The following is a 24,386-nucleotide window of genomic DNA, read 5'->3' on the forward strand; positions in this document are numbered from 1 at the left end:
CCTAAAAAAATACGTTGCAGCTTTAAACATGCAAAATAATTAAATGTATCTGGGCCTCCCGAGTGGCGCAGTGGTCTAAGGCACTGCATCGCAGTGCTAGCTGTGCCACTAGAGATTCTGGGTTTGAGTCTAGGCTATGTCGGGGGCCGGCCGCGACAGGTAAACCCATGGGGCAGGGCATAATTGGCCCAGTGTCGTCTGGACCAGGTGAGGGTTTGGCTGGCAGGGATGTCCTTCTCCCATCGTGCACAGTACATGGTTGCCAGATGTACAGTGTTTCCTCTGACACATTGGTGTGACTGGCTCCTGGGTTAAGTGGGCATTCTGTCAAGAAGCAGTGCAGCCTAGTTGGGTTGTGTTTTGGAGGACGTACGGCTCTCAACCTTTGCCTCTCCTGAGTCTGTCTGGGAGTTGTAGCGATGAGACAAGACTGTAACTACCAATTTGATACCATGAAATTGGGAGAAAAAGTGGTACATTTAATGTATCTTACCATGTGCTCACATGTGTTTTTGTTCTATTTCCTGAAAGAAGTTCCCTGCCCAAATTGATACATCATACTGCCTCATTGGATTGTTGAATTTAAAACAATTCACATGGGAGGTTGTAAGGGGCAAAATGGTTTTCTGTTCCAGGAGGGAAACAACAGTTGAAGTCGGAAGTTTACACACACCTTAGCCAAATACATTTAAACTCAGTTTTTCACAATTCCTGACATGTAATCCTAGTAAAAATTCCCTGTCTTAAGTCAGTTAGGATCACCACTTTATTTTAAGAATGTGAAATGTCAGAATAATGGAAGATAATGATTTATTTCAGTTTTTATATCTTTCATCAATTTCCCACTGGGGCAGAAGTTTACATACACTCAATTAGTATTTGGTAGCATTGCCTGTGAATTGTTTAACTTGGGTCAAACGTTTCAGGTGGCCTTCCACAAGCTTCCCACAATAAGTTGGGTGAATTTTAGCCCATTCCTCCTAATAGAACTGAGTCAGGTTTGTAGGCCTCCTTGCTCGCACACGCTTTTTCAGTTCTGCCCACAAATTTTCTATAGGATTGAGGTCAGGGCTTTGTGATGGCCACTCCAATACCTTGACTTTGTTGTCCTTAAGCCATTTTGCCACAACTTTGGAAGTATGCTTGGGGTCATTGTCCATTTGGAAGACCCATTTGCGACCAAGCTTTAACTTTAACTGATGTCTTGAGACTTCCTGACTGATGTTGCTTCAATATATCCACATAATTTCCCTTTCTCATGATGCCATCTATTTTGGGAAGTGCACCAGTCCCTCCTGCAGCAAAGCACCCCCACAACATGATGCTACCACCACTGTGCTTCACGGTTGGGATGGTGTTCTCAGGCTTGCAAGCCTCCCCCTTTTTCCTCCAAACATAACGATGGTCATTATGGCGAAACAATTCTATTTTTGTTTCTTCAGACCAGAGGACATTTCTCCAAAAAGTACGATCTTTGTCCCCATGTGCAGTTTCAAACTGTGGTCTGGCATTTTTATGGCGGTTTTGGAGCAGTGGCTTCTTCCTTGCTGAGCGGCCTTTCAGTTCATGTTGATATAGGACTCGTTTTACTGTGGATATAGATACTTTTGTACCTGTTTCCTCCAGTATCTTCACAAGGTCCTTTGCTGTTGTTCTGGGATTGATTTGCACTTTTCGCACCAAAGTATGTTCATCTCTAGGAAACAGAACGTGTCTCCTTCCTGAGTGATATGGCAGCTACGTGGTCCCATGGTGTTTATACTTGTATACTATTGTTTGTACAGATGATCGTGCTACCTTCAGGCCTTTGTATATTGCTCCCAAGGATGAACCAGACTTGTGGAGGTCTATAACTTTTTGGTGGAGGTCTTGGCTGAAATCTTTTGATTTTCCCATGATGTCAAGCAAAGAGGCACTGAGTTTGAAGGTAGGCCTTGAAATACATCCACAGGTACACCTCTAATTGACTCAAATTATGTCAATTAGCCTATCATGACATCATTTTCTGGAAATTTCCAAGCTGTTTAAAGGCATAGTCAACTTAGTGTATGTAAACTTCTGACCCACTGGAATTGAGATACAGTGAATTATAAGTGAAATAATCTGTCTCTGAACAATTATTGGAAAAATGACTTGCCAAAACTATAGTTTGTTAACAAGAAATTTGTGGAGTGGTTGAAAAACAAGTTTTAATGACTCCAACCTACAGTGCCTTGCGAAAGTATTCGGCCCCCTTGAACTTTGCGAACTTTTGCCACATTTCAGGCTTCAAACATAAACATATAAAACTGTATTTTTTTGTGAAGAATCAACAACAAGTGGGACACAATCATGAAGTGGAACGACATTTATTGGATATTTCAAACTTTTTTAACAAATCAAAAACTGAAAAATTGGACGTGCAAAATTATTCAGCCCCTTTACTTTCAGTGCAGCAAACTCTCTCCAGAAGTTCAGTGAGGATCTCTGAATGATCCAATGTTGACCTAAATGACTAATGATGATAAATACAATCCACCTGTGTGTAATCAAGTCTCCGTATAAATGCACCTGCACTGTGATAGTCTCAGAGGTCCGTTAAAAGCGCAGAGAGCATCATGAAGAACAAGGAACACACCAGGCAGGTCCGAGATACTGTTGTGAAGAAGTTTAAAGCCGGATTTGGATACAAAAAGATTTCCCAAGCTTTAAACATCCCAAGGAGCACTGTGCAAGCGATAATATTGAAATGGAAGGAGTATCAGACCACTGCAAATCTACCAAGACCTGGCCGTCCCTCTAAACTTTCAGCTCATACAAGGAGAAGACTGATCAGAGATGCAGCCAAGAGGCCCATGATCACTCTGGATGAACTGCAGAGATCTACAGCTGAGGTGGGAGACTCTGTCCATAGGACAACAATCAGTTGTATATTGCACAAATCTGGCCTTTATGGAAGAGTGGCAAGAAGAAAGCCATTTCTTAAAGATATCCATAAAAAGTGTTGTTTAAAGTTTGCCACAAGCCACCTGGGAGACACACCAAACATGTGGAAGAAGGTGCTCTGGTCAGATGAAACCAAAATTGAACTTTTTGGCAACAATGCAAAACGTTATGTTTGGCGTAAAAGCAACACAGCTGAACACACCATCCCCACTGTCAAACATGGTGGTGGCAGCATCATGGTTTGGGCCTGCTTTTCTTCAGCAGGGACAGGGAAGATGGTTAAAATTGATGGGAAGATGGATGGAGCCAAATACAGGACCATTCTGGAAGAAAACCTGATGGAGTCTGCAAAAGACCTGAGACTGGAACGGAGATTTGTCTTCCAACAAGACAATGATCCAAAACATAAAGCAAAATCTACAATGGAATGGTTCAAAAATAAACATATCCAGGTGTTAGAATGGCCAAGTCAAAGTCCAGACCTGAATCCAATCGAGAATCTGTGGAAAGAACTGAAAACTGCTGTTCACAAATGCTCTCCATCCAACCTCACTGAGCTCGAGCTGTTTTGCAAGGAGGAATAGGAAAAATTTTCAGTCTCTCGATGTGCAAAACTGATAGAGACATACCCCAAGCGACTTACAGCTGTAATCGCAGCAAAAGGTGGCGCTACAAAGTATTAACTTAAGGGGGCTGAATAATTTTGCACGCCCAATTTTTCAGTTTTTGATTTGTTAAAAAAGTTTGAAATATCCAATAAATGTCGTTCCACTTCATGATTGTGTCCCACTTGTTGTTGATTCTTCACAAAAAAATACAGTTTTATATGTTTATGTTTGAAGCCTGAAATGTGGCAAAAGTTCGCAAAGTTCAAGGGGGCCGAATACTTTCGCAAGGCACTGTAAGTGTATGTAAACTTCTGACTTCAACTGTATGTGCAGTAGAGGGTTAACAGGAGAGGGAATATTCATTAAAGATATTACATCCTTTTTCAGGTTTCCTTCATCTGTCACATACTACAATTACACAGTAAAATATATAAGATACCCTTTTACATTCAGGTGGTTCTCTTTATGTTTAATGTGCGTTGTAATATTCTAGGTCCGTGACAACTCCCCTTTGGTGATAGTAAAAGTCACTTCAGTTCAGTAGAATGTTCAGCACGCTGTTGAACGTCGCAGCACTAAACAATCCACCTTCTAAAAGCCAGTGGTCCCGTTGGACCAGAACAAAGACCCAGCAACATGCCTCAATGAGATCATAGAGGGTCTTTATTATGAAGCAGTGGTGATCAGGGACATAGACATGCTGTACAGGAGACAGAGTATCTGAAGAAGAGGCGGCTGGAGGTACTGTAGAGGTGTGAGATGAGATGCATTCGTCTATTTGCCCTTGCATTTCCGCGGCAGGGGCAGACAAAGCTCCTGTAATAAACAAACAGACAAACTAATGACATTTTTCTTAAATGATTTAAATAAATGAGTAAATGAGAGAAACACAGCTCACCTGTAGGCGCGGCGAGGCGCTAGCGGAGCGTGCAGCTAGGGTAACCGTGTACGGGTTGTAGCCTTGGAACAGCGCCTTCCGCTGGTTGGGCCGTGAAAGGACCTGCACCCTCTCACTGGCTACTGCCTTCCTCACTGGCCCAGGTACTGGCCAGATGACTGGACGGTCCTGGGCATACTGGGGGTGGTCAGACTTAGGGACTGGGAGAGGGGAGGTGGGATGGGGAGGACGAAGGAGACGGAGAGAGTAATGGAGAGAGAGTGTGTGTGTGTGCGAGACAGTTGTAGATAGAGTAGCGACAATTTTCAGGCTAAAAATGAACACCACATTTACTTTGCAATGTAGTTGGGTGGCCGTTACTAAACGTTACTTTCTGAGGTAAATACGAGGTATCCTAAGTGTCTTACGGGCAAGGAGCTGTAGTCGGGAGGAGGTTGCAGCTGGGTGGGGGGGTGCCAGTGAGGTCTTGGACGAATGGGGCGAATAGAGACCCTGCCTCCGCTTGGGACAGGCCAACTGGCAGACCCTAGGACTGGCTACTGCAGTCTGCACCGCTCTGCTCAGCTAGAGAGAGAGACACACACAAAGAGAGGAAACAAGAGAGATAGATATATGCAGAGAGAGACACAGATAGAGGGTTATACATTGAGGTGTGTGTGTGTGGTACTCACGGAGGCCAGTAGGGGGCGGTCAGGTTCCCAGCCTATGGTGGGGAGGCGGGGCAAAGCCAGAGAACACAGTCTATTGGATGGATAGGCACTCAAAGCTGCTACACTGACCTCCCATTGGGGAGATAACCTGGAGAGTGAGGAGGAGAGTCATCATGCATTATTATACACATCATTAGCATACTGTACAACATTATGAAGTGTTACCTGCTCTGTTCAAACCCAGAATTAAGCCGCTTCCTGCCACACAGCTGGGACCAGTGGGGAGTCAACTCTACAACAAAAACAATAACATTAAAAAGGTGATTATAAAGTAAATTATCCACAACACAAACATCATAGAGCGTTTGACTAGTAACCGAAAGGTTGCAAGATCGAATCCCCGAACTGACAAGGTGAAAATCTGTCGTTCTGCCCCTGAACAAGGCAGTTAACCCACTGTTCCTAGGCCGTCATTGAAAATAATAATTTGTTCCTAACTAACTTGCCTAGTTAAATAAAGGTCAAATAAAGGTCAAATAAATAGAGACAGAAAGAGAGAGTGAAAAAGGGATGGGGACAGAAAGAGATCTTACCAAACGTGGGGGTGGAGCCATTTCTTTCAGGTGGGAGTTCATCTAGCCAGTAGACTGACCGTCTGGAAGGAAAATAATCAGTCAGTCAGTCAGTCAGTCAGTCAGTGTGTGTGTGTGTTTGTGTGGCAGTACCGGTCAGGGAATCGGAGCAGACTGGGTTTGGGCTGAGCGAGTTGCACCATCCGGGTAGCCATGGATATGTGAGCTGCTGAAGCAGAACACAAAAATGACTGTTTATTGCACAGGAGGTTGGTGGCACCTTAATTTGGGATGACAGGCTCGTGGTAATGGCTGGAGTGGAATAGGTGGAATGGTGTCAAATACATAAAATATGGTTTCCATGTGTAAGATACCATTCCATTAGCTCCTTTCCAGCCATTATTATGTGCCTTGCTCCCCTCAGCAGCCTCCACAGGTTTATTGTACTTTCCTTTAAATGTCTCTGAACACAGTGCACACACACACACACACACACCATTTCTTCATTGGGAGACAAGTGCAAAGTCAAAGGGGTAACAATAACACCTCATTATGACATGGAAATAGCCAAACAATGGCATAAACATGACATAAGAGCTGACATGACCACTAGTAAGACAATCATTTGAACCTTCTCGCAAATATGCTGTCAACTATGCACTGGATGCGAAGTTGACAACGACTTTACTTACTACTACAGTAGGAAAAATTAACCTCGAACAATGATAACATAGGCTAGTGAGTCAGTTTATGAGTACACCATATTAATTAGATACGGTTTTATAAAGTAAACGCAATATCCACGATTAGCAGCTCAAAATATGTGCACACATTATCACGTTATTTTATCACGTCGCCTACCTGCCGCTGCCTCGCGATCAACTTGGGGTGTGTTCGTAAATTCGCTCTGGAGTGCCAGAGTGCGCTCTGTGCGTCCGTAAATTTAGAGAAATGTCAGATTGTTCGTTCGAAAATTCAGAGCGCACAGTTGACGCTCTGGCCGAGGATTAGGGTTGATCCGAGCGTTCTGACCTCACAACGGCAGTCGAGCACCCAAGATAACTGGCTAAAGTTGGCTAGCTTGCTAGTTACTTCCAGACATAAATGAGAGAACACGTCACTCTACCCAGTTAACTCGCGCTAGCAGAGCAGGTTAAGCTGTTTTCATGTCATCTAGAGAGTTGGTGACTGTAACTGCGCTGCTGGCAACAATTTAATAACGTTTTTTCCTGATACCTGTACTATCCAACAGGTGTTGTGCGTTCAGAAATTCATTAGCTAGTTATTGTGTTCTGGTACTGAAATCAGAGTAGGGGTGCGCTTGTATATTCATTGTGGCAATCTACTCAGATTTCAGAGCACTCTCGGGTGCGTTCGTAAATGAACTCTGGTTATCTACTCCAATTTCAGAGCACTCTCGTTTGTGCCAGAACGCTGAATAACTGATGAATTTACGAACGTGCAACACCCATCGAAAATTACCGGTCGGTAGAAGTTGGCAAAAAAACTATGAAATTGTTGCCAGCAGCACAGTTAGTCACAAACGCTCTAGATAACATGAAAAAAAGCCTAATCTGCTCTGCTATGGCGAGTACAATGGTTAGAGTTAGGTGTTCTTTCATTTGTGTCTTGAAGTAGCTAGCAATTTAGCCACCTTTAGCCAGTTAGCTTGGGTGCTTGACTGCTAGCCAAAGCGTCCAGTGGGCGCTCTGAACGCTCCGAGAGGGAAACAAATTTATGAACGTCCAGGTGCAGTCTGAGCGCACTATGGCACTCCATATTGAATTTACGAACACACCCTAAATAACCAGCCAAGTGAATTTACGAACGCACCCTTGATGTTTATCCTTGCTTACGCTGATACTGACGCCTGGTGGTTGCTATGGTGACGCCGGTATCCACATCGTCGGCCATGTCACACACTGTGATGTGAAAGGCTTTTTATAAATATTTTATTGATTTTATTTGGATCTCTTTTAGTCCCCATTTGGACTAATCTTCCAAGAGTCCTTAAACATAATGAAGACATTATTGAACCAATATACACAGGCAGTTAGGAAAGCTAAGGCTAGCTTTTTTAAACCGAAATTTGCATCTTGCAGTACAAACTCAAAAAAGTTCTGGGACACTGTAAAGTCCATGGAGAATAAGAGCACCTCATCCCAACTACCCACTGCTCTGAGGCTAGGAAACACTGTTACAACCGACAAATCCACAATAATTGAGAATTTCAATAAGCATTTCTCTACGGCTGGCCATGCTTTCCACCTGGCTACCCCTACCCCAGTCAACTGCCAGGCACCCTCCACAGCAACCCGCCTAAGCCCCCACCATTTCTCCTTCACCCATATCCAGATAGCTGATGCTCTGAAAGAGCTGCAAAATCTGGACCCCTACAAATCAACCGGGCTAGACAATCTGGACCCTCTCTTTCATAAATTATCTGCCGAAATTGTTGCAACCCCTATTACTAGCCTGTTCAACCTCTCTTTTGTGTCGTCTGAGTTTCCCAAAAATTGGAAAGCTGCTGCGGTCATCCCCCTCTTCATAGGGGGAGACACTCTAGACCCAAACTGCTACAGACCTATATCTATCCTACCCTGCATCTCTAAGGTCTTCGAAAGCCAAGTTAACAAACAGATTACTGACCATTTTGAATGACCATCCGCTATACAATCTGGTTTCCGAGCTGGTCATGGGTGCACCTCAGCCACACTCAAGGTCCTTAACGATATCATAACCGCCATCGATAAGAGACATTACTGTACAGCCGTCTTCATCGACCTGGCCAAGGCTTTCGACTCTGTCAAACACCACATTCTTATTGGCAGACTCAACAGCCTTGGTTTCTCAAATGATTGCCTCGCCTGGTTCACCAACTACTTCTCTGATAGAGCTCAGTGTGTCAAATCGGAGGGCCTGTTGTCCGGACCTCTGGCAGTCTCTATGGGGGTGCCACAGGGTTAAATTCTCTGGCCGACTCTCTTCTCTGTATACATCAATGATTTCACTCTTGCTGCTTGTGATTCTATAATCCACCTCTACGCAGACGACACCATTCTGTATACTTATGGCCCTTCTTTGGACACTGTGTTAACTAACCTCCAGACGAGCTTCAATGCCATAGAACTCTCCTTCCGTGGCCTCCAACTGCTCTTAAACGCAAATAAAACTAAATGCATGCTATTCAACCGATCATTGCCCGCACCTGCCCGCCCATCCAGCATCACTACTCTGGATGGCTCTGACTTAGAACACGTGGATAACTACAAATACCTAGGTGTCTGGCTAGACTGTAAACTCTCCTTCCAGACTCACATTAAGCATCTCCAATCAAAAACTAAATCTAGAATCGGCTTCCTATTTCGCAACAAAGCTTCCTTCACTCATGCTGCCAAACATACCCTCGTAAAACTGACCATCCTACCGAATCTTGACTTCGGCGATGTCATCTATAAAATAGCCTCCAACACTCTACTCAGCAAACTGGATGTAGTCTATCACAGTGCCATCCGTTTTGTCACCAAAGCCCCATATACAGTGGGGCAAAAAAGTATTTAGTCAGCCACCAATTGTGCAAGTTCTCCCACTTAAAAATATTTTCATCATAGGTACACTTCAACTATGACAGAAATAAAATCCAGAAAATCACATTGTAGGAGTTTTAATTTATTTATTTGCAAATTATGGTGGAAAATAAGTATTTGGTCAATAACAAAAGTTTATCTCAATACTTTGTTATATACCCTTTGTTGGCAATGACAGAGGTCAGACATTTTCTGTAAGTCTTCACAAGGTTTTCACACACTGTTGCTGGTATTTTGGCCCATTCCTCCATGCAGATCTCCTCTAGAGCAGTGATGTTTTGGGGCTGTTGCTGGGCAACATGGACTTTCAACTCCCTCCAAAGATTTTCTATGGGATTGAGATCTGGAGACTGGCTAGGCCACTCCAGGACCTTGAAATGCTTCTTACGAAGCCACTCCTTCGTTGCCCGGGCGGTGTGTTTGGGATCATTGTCATGCTGAAAGACCCAGCCAAGTTTCATATTCAATGCCCTTGCTGATGGTAGGCTTTGTTACTTTGGTCCCAGCTCTCTGCAGGTCATTCACTAGGTCCCCCCGTGTGGTTCTGGGATTTTTGGTCACTGTTCTTGTGATCATTTTGACCCCATGGGGGGAGATCTTGCGTGGAGCCTGGTGCAGGTCTACAATTTTGTTTCTGGTGTCTTTTGACAGCTCTTTGGTCTTGGCCATAGTGGAGTTTGGAGTGTGACTGTTTGAGGTTGTGGACAGGTGTCTTTTATACTGATAACAAGTTCAAACAGGTGCCATTAATACAGGTAACGAGTGGAGGACAGAGGAGCCTCTTAAAGAAGAAGTTACAGGTCTATGAGAGCCAGAAATCTTGCTTGTTTGTAGGTGACCAAATACTTATTTTCCACCATAATTTGCAAATAAATTCATTAAAAATCCTACAATGTGATTTTCTGGATTTTTTTCCTCATTTTGTCTGTCATAGTTGAAGTGTACCTATGATGAAAATTACAGGCCTCTCTCATCTTTTTTTAGGAGAACTTGCACAATTGGTGGCTGACTAAATACTTTTTTGCCCCACTATACTACCCACCACTGCGACCTGTACGCTCTCGTTGGCTGGCCCTCGCTTCATACTCGTCGCCAAACCCACTGGCTACAGGTTATCTTCAAGTCTCTGCTAGGTAAAGCCCCACCCTATCTCAGCTCGCTGGTCACCATAGCAGCACCCAGCACCCCAAAGCCAATTCCTCCTTTGGTCGCCTTTCCTTCCAGTTCTCTGCTGCCATTGACTGGAACGAACTGCAAAAATCACTGAAGCTGGAGATTCCCGTCTCCCTCACTAGCTTTAAGAACCAGCTGTCAGAGCAGCTCACAGATCACTGCACCTGTTCATAGCCCATCTGTATACAGCCCATTTATCTACCTCATTCCCATACTGTATTTATTTATTTTGCTCCTTTAGCACCACATTAGCTCTACTTGCACATCCATCTTTTGCACATCGGTGTTTAATTGCCATATTGTAATTACTTTGCCACCATGGCCTATTTATTGCCTTAACTCCCTTATTTGACATTATTTGCACTCACTGTATTATTGACTGTATGTTTTGTTCATTCCATGTGTAACTCTATGTTGTTGTATGTGTCGAACTGCTATGCTTTATCTTTGCCAGGTCCCAGTTGCAAATGAGAACTTGTTCTCAACTAGCCTACCTGGTTAAATAAAAGGTGAAATTAAAAATAAAAAAATAAATAATTCCAATTTAAATGCATACCAATTAGAACGAAGCAATGATATTAGTATGGACAATGGAAAGTAGCAAATATATTTATCTTAACAACCCTTATTCCTTCCCCCTACCTGTGTATGTGGTTAGACTTTCAACACAGTTTTTTAAAAACAAAATTACACTTTATTTTCATAGAACATGAGAAAATCTTACAAACAGAACCACAGTAACAAACCTACCTATTATTATTTAGCTTTCATGATCAAAGTCCAAAAAAACATTCACACTTTAACACACAACTACACCAGTGTACAAAACATTAGGAGCACCTGCTCTTCCAATTACACACTGACTAGGTGAAAGCTATGATCCCTTATTGATGTCACCTGTGCGTATGAAGGGGAAGAGACCGGTTAAAGGAGGATTTTTACACCTATAGACAATTCAGACATGGATTGTGTGTGTGCGCCATTCAGAGTGTGAATGGGCAAGACAAAATATTGAAGTGCCTTTGAACGGGGTATGGTAGTACGCGCTCCGGATTGAGTGTGTCAAGAACTGCAATGCTGCTGGGTTTTTCACACGCAACAGTTTCCAGTGTGTATCAAAAATGGTCCACCACTCAAAGGACATCCAGCCAACAAGACAACTGTGGGAAGCATTGGAGTCAACATGGGCCAGTATCCCTGTGGAACGCTTTCGACACCTTGTAGTCCATGACCCGGGGAACTGAGGCTGTTCTGCGGGCGAAAGGGGGTGCAACTCAATATCAGGAAGGTATTCCTAATATTTTGTACACTCAGGTGTAAAACACCAACATTCATACATATAAGGACTGAAATAGCTTTCAAGCACACATTTATATAATAGCTTTCCACTATAGCGATGTAGCAGTCTACTGTATAACACTCTTGGATGAAACTCCCACCCTGGTACAGCTAGCTAATCAATGTGCGATACAGATGATCAATAATATTCTACTGACATACAGTAACCTGCTCTGTTACAGCATTTGCCTTTGGCCATATACAGTTGAAGTCGGAAGTTTACATACACTTAGGTTGGAGTCATTAAAACTTGTTTTTCAACTACTCCACACATTTCTTGTTAACAAACTATAGTTTTGGCAAGTCTGTTAGGATATCTACTTTGTGCATGACAAGTAATTTTTCCAACAATTGTTTACAGATAGATTATTTCACTGTATCTCAATTCCAGTGGGTCAGAAGTTTACATACACTAAGTTGACTGTGCCTTTAAATAGCATGGACAATTCCAGAAAACATTGTCATGGCTACAGAAGCTTCTGATAGGCTAATTGACATAATTTGAGTCAATTGGAGGTGTACTTGTGGATGTATTTCAAGGCCTACCTTCAAACTCAGTGCCTCTTTGCTTGACATCATGGGAAAATCAAAAGATTTCAGCCAAGACCTCCACCAAAAAGTTATAGACCTCCACAAGTCTGGTTCATCCTTGGGAGCAATTTACAAACGTCTGAAGGTACCATGTTCATCTATACAAACAATAGTACACAAATATAAACACCATGGGACCACGTAGCTGCCATACCACTCAGGAAGGAGACACGTTCTGTTTCCTAGAGATGAACATACTTTGGTGCGAAAAGTGCAAATCAATCCCAGAACAACAGCAAAGGACCTTGTGAAGATACTGGAGGTACAAAAGTATCTATATCCACAGTAAAATGAGTCCTCTATCGACAACCTGAAAGGTCACTCAGCAAGGAAGAAGCCATTGCTCCAAAACCGCCATAAAAAAGCCAGACTACGGTTTGCAACTGCACATGGGGAGAAATTACCTCTGGTCTGATGAAACAACTTATTGTGTGAAGCTTGTGGAAGGCAACCCTAAATGTTTGACCCAAGTTAAACCATTTTAAGGCAATGTTACCAAATACTAATTGAGTGTATGTAAACTTCTGACCCACTGGGAATGTGGTGAAATAAAATAATTCTCTACTATTATTCTGACATTTCACATTCTTAAAATAAAGTGGTGATCCTAACTGACCTAAGACAGGGCATTTCTACTAGGATTAAATGTCAGGAATTGTGAAAAACTGAGTTTAAATGTATTTGGCTAAGGTGTATGTAAACTTCCAACTTCAACTGTAATAGTTTAACCATTGTGGTTTCCGCCAGAACCATGTTGACGCTCTAAGAATAACATCACACAATTCCACAGCAGCCATGTTAGCATTTCCGCAGACGACAACACCATCTGTATTAGTATCATAAATAGCCATGTCCCACTCTATTGCCTATATATAGCACTACTTTTGATCAGAGTGCACTAAAGTAGTGCACTACATAGGGAATAGGGTGCCAGTTGGGATGCAGATAATGAGTGGAGAAGGGTCAGAGGGTCTGTACTATGACAGGGTAGAGCAGAGACAGGTGTTCAGCTCCTCTGATAGGTAGTTTGTGCATGGTGTAGTAGTGGATGACCTCTGGTACAGAGGAGAATGGAGGACTGTTCTCTCCCAGGACGTAACGACTCTCTGAACTCCGAGTGAACTTCATATGCATGAAGCCCTGACAACTCCTGAAAGAGAGCGAAATAGAGATCAGCGTTATAAAATCCTTAACACCTTATTAGGGCCTAGATAAATATGGAAAACCCATGGAAAACAGATTTATGATGATGTGATTGGAATAATGTAGAACATTAGTAGAATGAGAGAGGGAGAGTGTGTAAAGGTACCTGAGGGAGAGAGAGTAGTCTTGTGGGCAGGCCTGGCTCTTCCTCACCAGGTAGGAACTCTCTTTGCACAACGTCAGTAGAGTCTCTGCCTCCACACGACTCACAGAACCGTGGTACCACCTGCAAGGGGGACATATTACTGTGTGACGCATAGCAAGGGACACAAAACAGTGTGACACATGGCCAGGGGGAGCTTCTTGAATTATCCTGAGTCAGCGGTTGAGGGAAGGAACTTACACCTGTCTCTCCAGGGGCAGGCAGGGGTCCACTCTCTCACCCAGGACAGGGGTGGTGTCACCAGGCCTCAGAAGGCTAGCTGCGCCCCCTGGGGCTGTGGGGCTGGTCCTGGGTAGTCTGGCCTGGTCTGACTGGGCTAACGACTTCTCCCACTCTGCCCCCTCAAACTTCACTACAAATGGAGAGTTTTATTAGCCAACTACTTAAATACCTGGGCAACAGGTAGCTTAGCAGTTAAGAGCATTGAGCCCGGTCACTGGTTCAAATCCCGAGCAGACGAGGTGAAAAAGTGTGCCCTTGAGCAAGGCACTGAACTCTAATTGCTCCTGTAAATCACTCTGGATAAGAGTGTCGGCTAAATGGCTAAAATGTAAAACTGCAGCATCTACTGAGTGCCTCCTACACCAGAATAGATCAGAGCACTGGTCTACTTGCTAGAGCTTTAGAGATTTACGTGTTTTAGAGCCCAACAATTCAGTGATGCTTTCCTCTATTAGATATCTACCTGCTAGAGCTTTGGAGAGGTTGTCCTTCTTCCATTCCCAGGGCTGGTCGTACTCCTCTGCTGGTCTCTCATCGTCCTGGGGCAGCCTGCTCTCTCTGACCTCTCTCTGGAAGAGGAGGAGGAGAGGATGTAGGAGGATGATGAAATCAAAACAGAGAAGAAGAAGAAGATTGTTACCGTTTCGTTCCTGAGGAACTCTCTCCCCTGCTGCTGCGGTGGCGCCCCCCGGTGGCGATGTCGAGTCCTCTCATCGTAGGGGTCATCATAGAGTTGATCTCCGATCCCAGCCCCTGACCTTCCATTGCCCACTCCTGGCCGGCCCCGCTGGAGCTCTACACACACAATCAATAAATTAACTATAAGTCTATGCATCTCAGTAGTATGTCAGTCATTTTAGACAGCCAGGCGTGAAGTCCAAGGTGTGGGTGTGTAGGCAACAGCTAAAAGGAGCCGACCTGTGATGACCCTCTGGGCTTCAAAGGGTTCCATGTAGCTGCTGCTGTGCCCTGGACGGAGACTGAGACCTAGGATAGGGTTAGGGCTGAAGGCTACCAGGGTAGGACTGGTGATGGGGCTGAGGTCCAAGGTAAGGTGTGGGTTAGGGTTAGGCTCCCAATCTGTTCTAAGCCGAGGAACTGGTCTGGCATCAAACGGGTCTGAGTAGTCGGTGTCGGAGTCCCCTACTACTGTAGGAGCAGAGGGAAGCACCTGAAGAGAGTGATGGAGGGTGGGTGGGATAGTGAGGAAAAAGGGTAAACAAAAATATTTAAAGAGTCAAAGCCATAAATGAAGAGAATCATGTGGATACAAAGAACATGAAAGAGGGAGAAGATCAAAAACAACAACTGTCATTCCATACCGGTTCTTGGTGGATGGTGACGGGGCTGACGGGGACCTTACTGCGACGGAACTCCTGAGAGTCCACCTTGATCAGCCTGTGTTTGGGAGACACCACCTTCACCTGGAATACATTATAACAACCTTAAAAGACCTGTAATAACATGGTCATAACACCTGTAAAGCCATGTGTTTGATACTGTTAGAGCCATCGCATTCCAGCAATTACATTGAGTCAGCCCTCCTATATCTCCGTCAACCAGCCGCCTCTGCTGTAATAACACGGTCATAACACAACATGTTCATGCCCTATAAGATAACATTGCCCACCTCTGCATCGTTGGGAAGGACAGAAGCCAAGGCGGGAAACGCATGCAGGCTTACTGTCCCCCTACAGCCACCGTAGCAGCCATTTTGTGATTTCTCTGCGCTCTGGTATGGGTCTTCAAAGTCCAGGTCTTTCTGGGCTCTGTAGGCCCTCAGGATCTCACTCTCTGTGTTGTCAGGATGCGGAAGCTGGGGGGCGTCACGACGGCTGCCGAAGTTCAGGTAGTCCTTTAACCACTTTGCCATGGGTCTGAGGGAAGGAGAATAAAGGAGAATATTACATCATATCTAACTAACACTGTCAACACTTCCAATAATGTGTTTACCGTGACAATGGAATCAGTCAAAACAACACACACTGGCATTCAGTGGATGCTCATCAGACTGGGTGTGAGAGGGAATATGGGAATAAAACACTGGGTCTGGCAGTCAGTCATTGGACAATGTAAGTGATCAGGGTAGGTCAGACAATTTATCTAAGAGGAATATTAACGTTCTAATGTAACTAATGACATAACTTGATTGGTATGGGCAGTGGGCATGAAAGGAGGAGGAAAGACTGGCCTGATAGACCTGAGCAGGAAAAACTCTGGGCCCTAGTTATTTAAAGGCCAAACATATTGAGCAAAAGAAAGGAATCTTTCAATCACACTAGCTACCTATGTAATCTTTGCTTTGTGACAGGAGGATCGGAACTAGATAAAGCTAAGTAGCTGAACTGGAATGCATTCATCAAACTAACGTTTGAGAGAGTAGTAACTGTTTGTTATCTGGCTAGATATAGTACTGTATTTCCAGATCCGTCTATTTACAAGAAGGCTATATTTTGTTTGAATCTGGAAAGCGACAGACAAGCTAGTCAGGGATCTACCTTCGAATGTTTGGCTATTGGCTGGCTAGCTATAATCAGCTGCTGTTAGCTAGCTAGACATGTTTGGTGCAGCATAGCTAACCTTAGCTAATGCAGCTTATATTTGCATAATATAAAAACGATACTGTCATTACTTACGTTTTGATGGAAATCGGGGCCGTTAGCCAATGACGTATTTAATTGTGTGTCCACCCCCATGAATTCACAGAAATGTCATTGTAGCTTGCTAACGTTAGCTTGTTAACTTCCCTCGGCTTGAGCTGAAGAAAAGTTCGCCTGCCACCAACGTAAATTAACTACGCTACGTCAGTCAGTTTAAAACAAAGATTAAATGCATTTTGTAGAATATTATTTCAGTTAGCAAGCTAGCTAGCTAGTTGGCTAACGTTACAATTTCTATCTAGCTTAACTAATTCGACTATTTTAGTCCGAAATGGTTATCTAACTGAGCTATAATAAGAAGGGTTAACGTTAGCTAGCTACAAGAAAGTATTATTCGGTGGGGTTTAACGGCGGTTGGCATCCAATATTAATGGCCTATTACCGCCACCAAATGGACTGGAGTATAAATCCATTATATTTTGCAATACAAAAAACCCTTCACTCATTATTAAGAACCCACCACCCAATTTCACTATTTTGAACCCATCTTATCCTATACCAGGCATGGCCTGGGAGGACGGGACACCATTCAACACACCCTCTTCTGCTTTAAAATCTCGTAAACCAAAGTACGTCTCTGAGGCTGCCACCACAACAACTATTTTCTGTGATTTTACATTCTATTCCTGCAGGACAGTTGACAACCATAGCAATAAACACAAAAGCCAACCTTACTGAAGCACATTGCATTTGTAGGCCTATCACTCTGTACTGGCAAAATTCTACTACTCACCTGGAGCCTCTTAGATCCCTTACCCTTGACACATCTTCCTCTACTTTCTTCACTGCCTCAGCATATGACACCTTCTGTACAACTCTGATCATGGCAACTTCAACCTGCCTCTGGACACTTCTGATCCCCAGGAACATGAGCACCCCTACAGTTAGCCCTAATTTGGACTAAAGGAGCCTAACGTTACTCATTAGTCCAAGGACCTTACATTTTCTGTTTAATTGGTGAATTGGCTCTGGAAACCAAAACAGACAAATACTCCATCTAAACGTGAATCGATTCTCAATTGCAGTATTGTTCTAGAAACATAAATCCCTCTACTTTCAAATTACCTCAAAATAATATCACAAAACATACACTTAATGTCCACTTAACCAGTTAGATTAGATGCTTTTATTAGTCACACACACAGGGTCGCATTTGTAATTGCGGGGTACAGTGAAATGCTCACTTTTGTGTCTAGGTATACAGACGAGGAGGCATACAAAGGTATGTCAATTGGTATTGGTATGTTATGCAGATCACATTTACCATCCTCCCCCCTTACCTCTTCAATGAATATCCCATAAGCCTCTACATTATAACAAAGGTATGTGTATGGAAAGCATTATCAAAAGTTATTTTATTTTACATTCAGCATATTCTTATAGCCTACATATTCTTACCTCTTTGTTGATTGATATCCATTGAATTGTGTCCATTTTATGTTTTAGAAAGATTTGCACATATATGTAAAGATAGTTGGTATCATCACAAAAAAGATATATATTTAGATCATACAAGGGAAAAACCTGCAAGAACCCCCACCAAGTAAGGAGGTTCTACCATGAACCCGACCCCCTATGGGGTTCCTGGAAGAACCTTTTGATGGGCCGTTTTGAGTTCCAAGAACCCTAAGGGCGTAGGTAGCATTTGTACTGTTGAACCATACCATTGTCCCTGGTCACCTTGGTGTGTTTAAAAGCAGTTTATTTAACACAGTTGCAGCTGACAGTAATTTTCAGTGAACACACATTTGTGGCATCTGTCTTCTGTTGACACACAGGTGTTCGGAGACACAAATAGCTAATTAGCCTTTATGCTAGTCTTTATGCTTCCAAAACCATACCACAAGCAATGCATGTTAATGTTCAGACCGAGTGTTGCAGTTCTTAACAAAACTCCCTCCTACAGAAGACTCCTTCATCCAATGACTTATGTGTAATGTAATGGAACACATAGTCATGACCAAGGGCTACCCTACAGTTAACACATACTGCTTTATCGATGCTACAAAATCCTTTGTCCCATGCCCTCCTGCACACTTCTCACATATAGGAATCTCCCTTCTACACACTGCTGCAAGCTCGGCACCTGAAACACCGTAGTGGGTTCGGCACAAAAGCTCTTACGGGATAACTGATATAGCCTAACATGACTTTGTTGGGTAACGACTCAGAATTAAAACTCAAAAAGGCAGTGACTCCTCTGTTTCACCATTCTCACGACCGGGTCTGCGTTGCACCAAACGGTGGGTGTCACAGACACCGGGAATCATCTATTAGTTTCTCCACCTTATCCCAGTAATCACTCCTTTCAATGGCACTGTTTCTTAGAGCAAAGCAAGTAACAGGTCTTGTCCCCAGCTCCCTCTGGGTGGAAGAAACACAAAAAAATAATCACAAGTCCACTTTGGGTTACCTTCACTGATTCAGCAGTACCCAATTCCATTTTCATCCAACCAGAAACCACATATGTGTCCACTTTCTCCAAAAATGTCACTCCTACTGGGCCAGAATCATCTTCATCATGACAATCAGTGTGAGGCTCGGGCTCAGAGATCTTTACCACATAGTGATAGTGACGTGTGAGCGAAACTGAGAATGAATGGGCCAACATTTAATATTGTTCTTACTGACAACCCGCCCCCCCAAAAAAAACTTTGGCTTACATTTATACTATTTAACGCAGGCTGTCTGAATATTTTTACTAAATGTATATATTTTCTATTCACTTAAAAAAAGTGTTTTTAGGAATAAACAAAAACTCCACTTACAGGGCACGTGCATGCCAAGCCCCTTTCGGAAATGTACCCTACCATCCCGGCAGATGGCAATGTTGATCTGGCATTGATAGTTTCATCTTTCATTCCAAACGCATTAGTAGCCAGCAATACATTTGAACCGCCCCATCCACATCTGCTTCCACAGAGACACGGCACGATGCAAGCTTGTCACAATGAATGTGCAGGAAGAGAGTTGACGTGCTGTACAGCATTGGAGACGGGCCAAATCTAACTTTCCATGCCAGATGAGGTGGAAGAGAAGGAGGACATCGGAATGTAGTAGTTCCCCAGGACAAGTGGGGAGTTAGACTGGACTGTGTGCAAGAGAGAACCGTTTATTTTATTGTTGCCATTGTTACAATCACTTGATTGTTGTTGAGTCAAGTCCACACCAGTGCCTGTTTAGCAACAAATTTAGTGTGATAACTTGAAGTTCAATCAAGGAGCATTTTAGGAAAAGTTATCTGCTTCTGACACATTGATTTCATGTTCTAAACTCACAAAAGCAGCCTACTACAGCAGACAATTTAAGTCTCTGGGTAAATTCACGTGTAGATGGTTATCAAGTAAACTCTTTGTGGCAGGTAGCCTAGTGGTTAGAGCGTTGGTCCAGTAACCGAAAGGTTGCTAGATCGAATCCCTGAGCTGACAAGGTACAACATCTGTCATTCTGCCCTTGAACAAGGCAGTTAACCCACTGTTCCTAGGCTGTCTTTGTAAATAAGAATTTGTTCTTTAACTGACTTGGCTAGATAAATAAAAGGTTCCATAGAAATACAATTGTTTATCTGCAATACAGGCCTATATTTACATTCTCCACACCCAGTGTCTCTACTGGACCGGTTCAGAGACCCTTGCCCTATAACACACAACTTAAAAATAAACATTTTTTAAAACTTAGCTTGGACCTAAAGTACATTTTTATGACTCCAGAAAACTCAGACATTGTATTCAACAACAACAAAAAATCTGATTGGGTAGGGCACAAGAGAAAATAGTTTAGAATGTGCCACAGTGCAAGAAAACATTTAGAGAACCACTGATTTAGAGGTAAATGAGTATATAATGAAAAGCCAAAACATGACTTACACCTTTACAAAGTTGGAGGGTAGTTGGTAGACGGACATTTCAAAATATATTTTCTAAAATCACAGGTGAAAACTAATTACATTGGGGTAGGGGTCACAACGCAGAATGATACAATTCAGCCCTTTAACTCTCCTATATACCCTGAAACAAATACAGTAGTTTTAAATCATCACAGGCATCAAATTGCTTACCCCTTTCTTACACCTAATAACCATCCTTATGTTGTGATCTTGAAAATCCAAAACTGTTCTGGGTTGTGTGGAAGAGGTGAATTGCCCAACAACATATCAACACATTTCCATATCACGAAGTTCAGACACCGACTGAGCATTTTGGTGAGCCAAAGCATCGCCAGCCTTCCTCTCATTCACTGTTGTTGCTGTCATCACTGTCGGAATACGCCCCCAGGAGACTGAGCGACGACGACCCATTCTGTGCTGTGATTGGCTTAGTAGCCTCCATCAGTACAGTAGCAGCTGCCTTTGAAACTGCAAAGCAGGAAGTACCGAGGTTAGAATGACAAAGTCTACACCCCTTCGTCAGTGATTGGTCAACAGTAGAGATTATTCAATAAAGTCTTTGTTGTCGTTCAAATGTTTTCATTGAGAAATACTGCACCAAACATATTAGTTGGATTTAAAATTGCACGCCTAAGATCTCCTTGGCAAAATGACTTTGGTCGCCAGCTGTACGGTGTTTCCTTCCTCCTTGCGGGTTAAGCGAGCAGTGTGTCAAGAAGCAGTGCGGCTTGGCGGGGTCATGTTTTGGAGGACGCATGAATCTCGACCTTCGCCTCTCCCAAGTCCATACGGGAGCTGCAGCGATGGGACAAGACTAACTACCAATTGGATATCACGAAATTGTGGATAAAGTTTAAAAAAAAAATGTTTTAAACTATGCCAGATTTGTTGAGTTCTATTTTGAGGAAGTGTACACTGGCTACAACGTCTCAAAATGCACAAAGTACTGTTACTGATTTTTTTTCTAGTTTTTCAAGCAAAGGTCTTTTAAAGGAGTATGTAAGCACACTAGTTCGGCTAGGCGCCTGCAGAACAGGAAATCACCCCATTGTATACGGAGTCATTTCGATATTGCAGCTTCTGTTAAAGCCTCCATAGCTCACCTGTCTGTGTGTTAGAGCCTGCAGGATTTACTGTGGTACCAGGTTTGGGGACAGAGGTCACTGGTTTCTTCCTCACCACCAGTGTTCCCAGTACCCCTCCACCTCCCAGCCCCCCCACACTTCTCTCCCAGCTCTCCACCTTGGCCTTCTTCACCCCCCCCACTGACAGGCCCTGCAGAAACAACACACAGGACATAAGTAGGCATGTTGGTTAACATGTATTGTGAGGCCTGTGTGTGTGTTTGGTCTGTGTGTGTTACCTGTGGGTCAGTGAGTCTGTCTGTGGTGAGGATGTCAGTAGGTCTGTCTGTGCTGGGTTTCTTTGGTCTGCTGCTGCTCTCCTGGTCTGAGTCAGAGTCGGAGTCTCTTAACCTCTTCACTAGAGCTCTCTCTAGCATCTCCCTGTAACACATACACAACCATTTTGTTATTTTGCTATATTTGCACCATTTCTCAAAAAAATTGCTTAACAATTTCCCTCTTTCTTCTCATCAACCTCCCTCTCTGTCTGTACTCACCGTGTCTCCCTCTCGTCCTCCTCCTTCTCCTGCTCTTTGGTCCTCTGCTCCAGCTCTTTGTATGTTCCCAGCATTCCTTCGAAGTCCACCGAAGCCTGTCTCTGGTTCAACTCCTTGAGCTCCTGAAGATTCTCCAGAACCTCCATCTCCATCTTAGAGTCCCGCGTACGGTTCTCCAACACCTAGAACATCATCAGTACGGCTCTTCAACACAACATCAGTACTGTTCTCTACAAACCTGGTAGAGAAAATATCATCAGTCTGTCAGGTTCTCCAGCACTGTTTCTAGAGATATACCTTCATAGGGTTGTTCAACTCTTCCTCCTCTCTGTCCTTAGTTATCTTCTTCTCCTCCTCCTCTAGAAGTTTCTCTGCCTGGAAGTTCCTTGTGGCACCGTGTTCCATGGCATAGTCTGTGTTCTCCGGATCAGTCTATAGACAACACACACTGGGTGAGTACACAAACTGTTCTAAGACGTAGTTGATGTTTTATGGATTAGTCTACAGACACACACACAGAAACAGATTTACCTTAAAGGTGATCTCAGCCAGGCATCGTGTACACTTGATGTAGAAGCGGAAGATGGGCAGTCCCATGTAGAGCTCATTCATCACAGTCTCCTTACGGGCGTTGAACTTCTTCCCCTTGTAAATGTACTCCCCACAAGTCTTACACCTGCAAGGCACACACGCAGGGACAGGGTTAGAGCACACACACCTCATGGTACCTGTTTCCGGGCAGGGTTGTAGAGTGTTAACATACCTCATGTTGAAGGGAGCCATCAGCCGGACCACATACTGCCTGTCTTTAGGGAGCTTAAGTTTGGGTATTTTAGCCGGGTCGAAGTCTGGCGGGTAGTATTTCTACAGGAGAGTGAGCACAGTCAGTCAGCAGTGTAATTTAACTATGAAATATCTGATTCACATTGCCTTTATCAGTCAATAGCTACAACGAGAGTAAAACATAGAATAATTAGACAAACACAATTCACAAAGAGATGAAAAGATTCAAAGTTTACAGTGAGAGCCTATTCTAAATCAGTATATCCTCATAAGCAAAGATAGACAGGAAACATAACTAGTTAGTTAGTTAGCTACAATGAGTACGACTACTAGCTATATAGCTAGCTAAGCGTATTGAGCTAACTACTACTATTGTGTAACTAGGTGTCATGATAAGCATAGAACAGTTTTTGCTTCAATGGCCAAGACTGATTAGCAACACGCAGCTTGCTGCTAGCTAGCAAACATTGCATTCGCTAAACAACTGCCCGTTTTCAGCGAATCGAGAAGAAATCAAGACATAGCAAACAAGAATTGTGCATACGTTTAACACTTTTCTTTCTGACATTCTTAATTGGAAATAATAGCGAACTGTAGCGACGAAATGGAAGGATAAACTGTGATGATGTTAGCTAAACAGATCGCTAGCTTGCTGTTAATGCGATGTCTGAGCAGAGCAGAAAATAACTTCCGCTTCCAGTCTAGGTCCAGTCTTCACAATAAAAGTCGCTCATGTCGAAAAGCACGCATTTAATATTAATAAATATATAAATATAATTTTATGATTTATATTTTAATTCAAAACAATGATTGTGTCCATGAAAGTGGGGTTGAGTCCCTACCACAGTATCTAAGGAATAGAGTGTCAACATGGCTCTGCATCACAGCAATATAAATTATGGATTAAATTTGCCATCACAAGAGAGGGTTTCAGAATGACATCCATTGAAAAAAAAAAGACGTTTTTTTTGTGAACTGAGGAACCGGGACTTGAACCTGAGTTGCTGTCGTGAAAGGCAATCACGCTACCGCATCTTTCCAACAGGGTTAACCAACTTAGTTGGATTTGTAAGGTGGCTCATTAGAGAGGATTCTTTCAATATACATGTTGTTTATAGCAGTGAATAAAAACAAATATTTGAAATGGCTCATTGTGATAAGGCCTTTATTTCCTGTGATAACTTTAGGATGTCTCCTCAGTCTCCTCAGTATGAGATCTCATGTTATATAGCATGAAAGCTAATGAGCAACTGAAACATTTTCCAGTGTTTTTTACAGCAATAAAATTAATTTCCTGTATTTAACATCATGTGCTTGGTCAATTTTGATAAACATTTTTTTTTATTTAACTAGGCAAGTCAGTTATGAACAAATTCTTATTTACAATGAAGGCCTACACTGGCCAAACCCAGATGTTGGGCCAATTGTGCACCACCCTATGGGACTCTTAATCTCAGGCTGGTTGTAATACAGCCTTGAATTGAGCTCAGGCTCAAGCACTGAGAT

General features: G+C 43.2%; 3 protein-coding genes across 4 annotated transcripts; all 3 read right to left on the reverse strand.

Annotated features, from left to right (window-relative positions):
* Positions 1-4,178: 4,178 nt before the first annotated feature.
* Positions 4,179-7,525, reverse strand: LOC110495742 (sperm microtubule associated protein 2). 2 transcript variants are annotated; one of them, XM_021571142.3, is made up of 8 exons: positions 6,515-7,525; positions 5,807-5,882; positions 5,675-5,736; positions 5,307-5,373; positions 5,103-5,229; positions 4,839-4,995; positions 4,432-4,631; positions 4,179-4,349 (listed from the first exon to the last, which is right to left on the reverse strand). In XM_021571142.3, exons 2-8 carry the CDS (start codon positions 5,866-5,868, stop codon positions 4,308-4,310), a joined length of 717 nt encoding a protein of 238 aa, XP_021426817.3. In that variant the 5' UTR covers positions 5,869-5,882; positions 6,515-7,525; the 3' UTR covers positions 4,179-4,307. The 2 variants fall into 2 exon arrangements, with proteins under 2 accessions (XP_021426817.3, XP_021426818.3); XM_021571143.3 differs by having other exon boundaries at positions 5,807-5,879; positions 6,515-6,980.
* Positions 7,526-11,084: 3,559 nt separating this feature from the next.
* LOC110495739 (SH2 domain-containing adapter protein F) lies at positions 11,085-17,169 on the reverse strand. Its single transcript, XM_021571139.3, has 9 exons — positions 16,567-17,169; positions 15,561-15,807; positions 15,253-15,354; positions 14,849-15,101; positions 14,571-14,725; positions 14,394-14,499; positions 13,889-14,060; positions 13,652-13,771; positions 11,085-13,492 (listed from the first exon to the last, which is right to left on the reverse strand). The coding sequence occupies exons 2-9, from the start codon at positions 15,801-15,803 to the stop codon at positions 13,306-13,308; spliced, it is 1,338 nt and encodes a 445-aa protein (XP_021426814.1). The 5' UTR covers positions 15,804-15,807; positions 16,567-17,169; the 3' UTR covers positions 11,085-13,305.
* Positions 17,170-19,682: 2,513 nt separating this feature from the next.
* Positions 19,683-23,605, reverse strand: LOC110495741 (splicing factor YJU2). Its single transcript, XM_021571141.3, has 8 exons — positions 23,425-23,605; positions 22,861-22,961; positions 22,629-22,773; positions 22,395-22,529; positions 22,098-22,279; positions 21,840-21,981; positions 21,580-21,751; positions 19,683-20,944 (listed from the first exon to the last, which is right to left on the reverse strand). The coding sequence occupies exons 1-8, from the start codon at positions 23,446-23,448 to the stop codon at positions 20,820-20,822; spliced, it is 1,026 nt and encodes a 341-aa protein (XP_021426816.3). The 5' UTR covers positions 23,449-23,605; the 3' UTR covers positions 19,683-20,819.
* Positions 23,606-24,386: the final 781 nt, after the last annotated feature.

The sequence above is a fragment of the Oncorhynchus mykiss genome, chromosome 18 (assembly GCF_057628025.1).
Source record: "Oncorhynchus mykiss isolate SJ-2025 chromosome 18, ASM5762802v1, whole genome shotgun sequence".
NCBI lineage: Eukaryota > Metazoa > Chordata > Actinopteri > Salmoniformes > Salmonidae > Oncorhynchus > Oncorhynchus mykiss.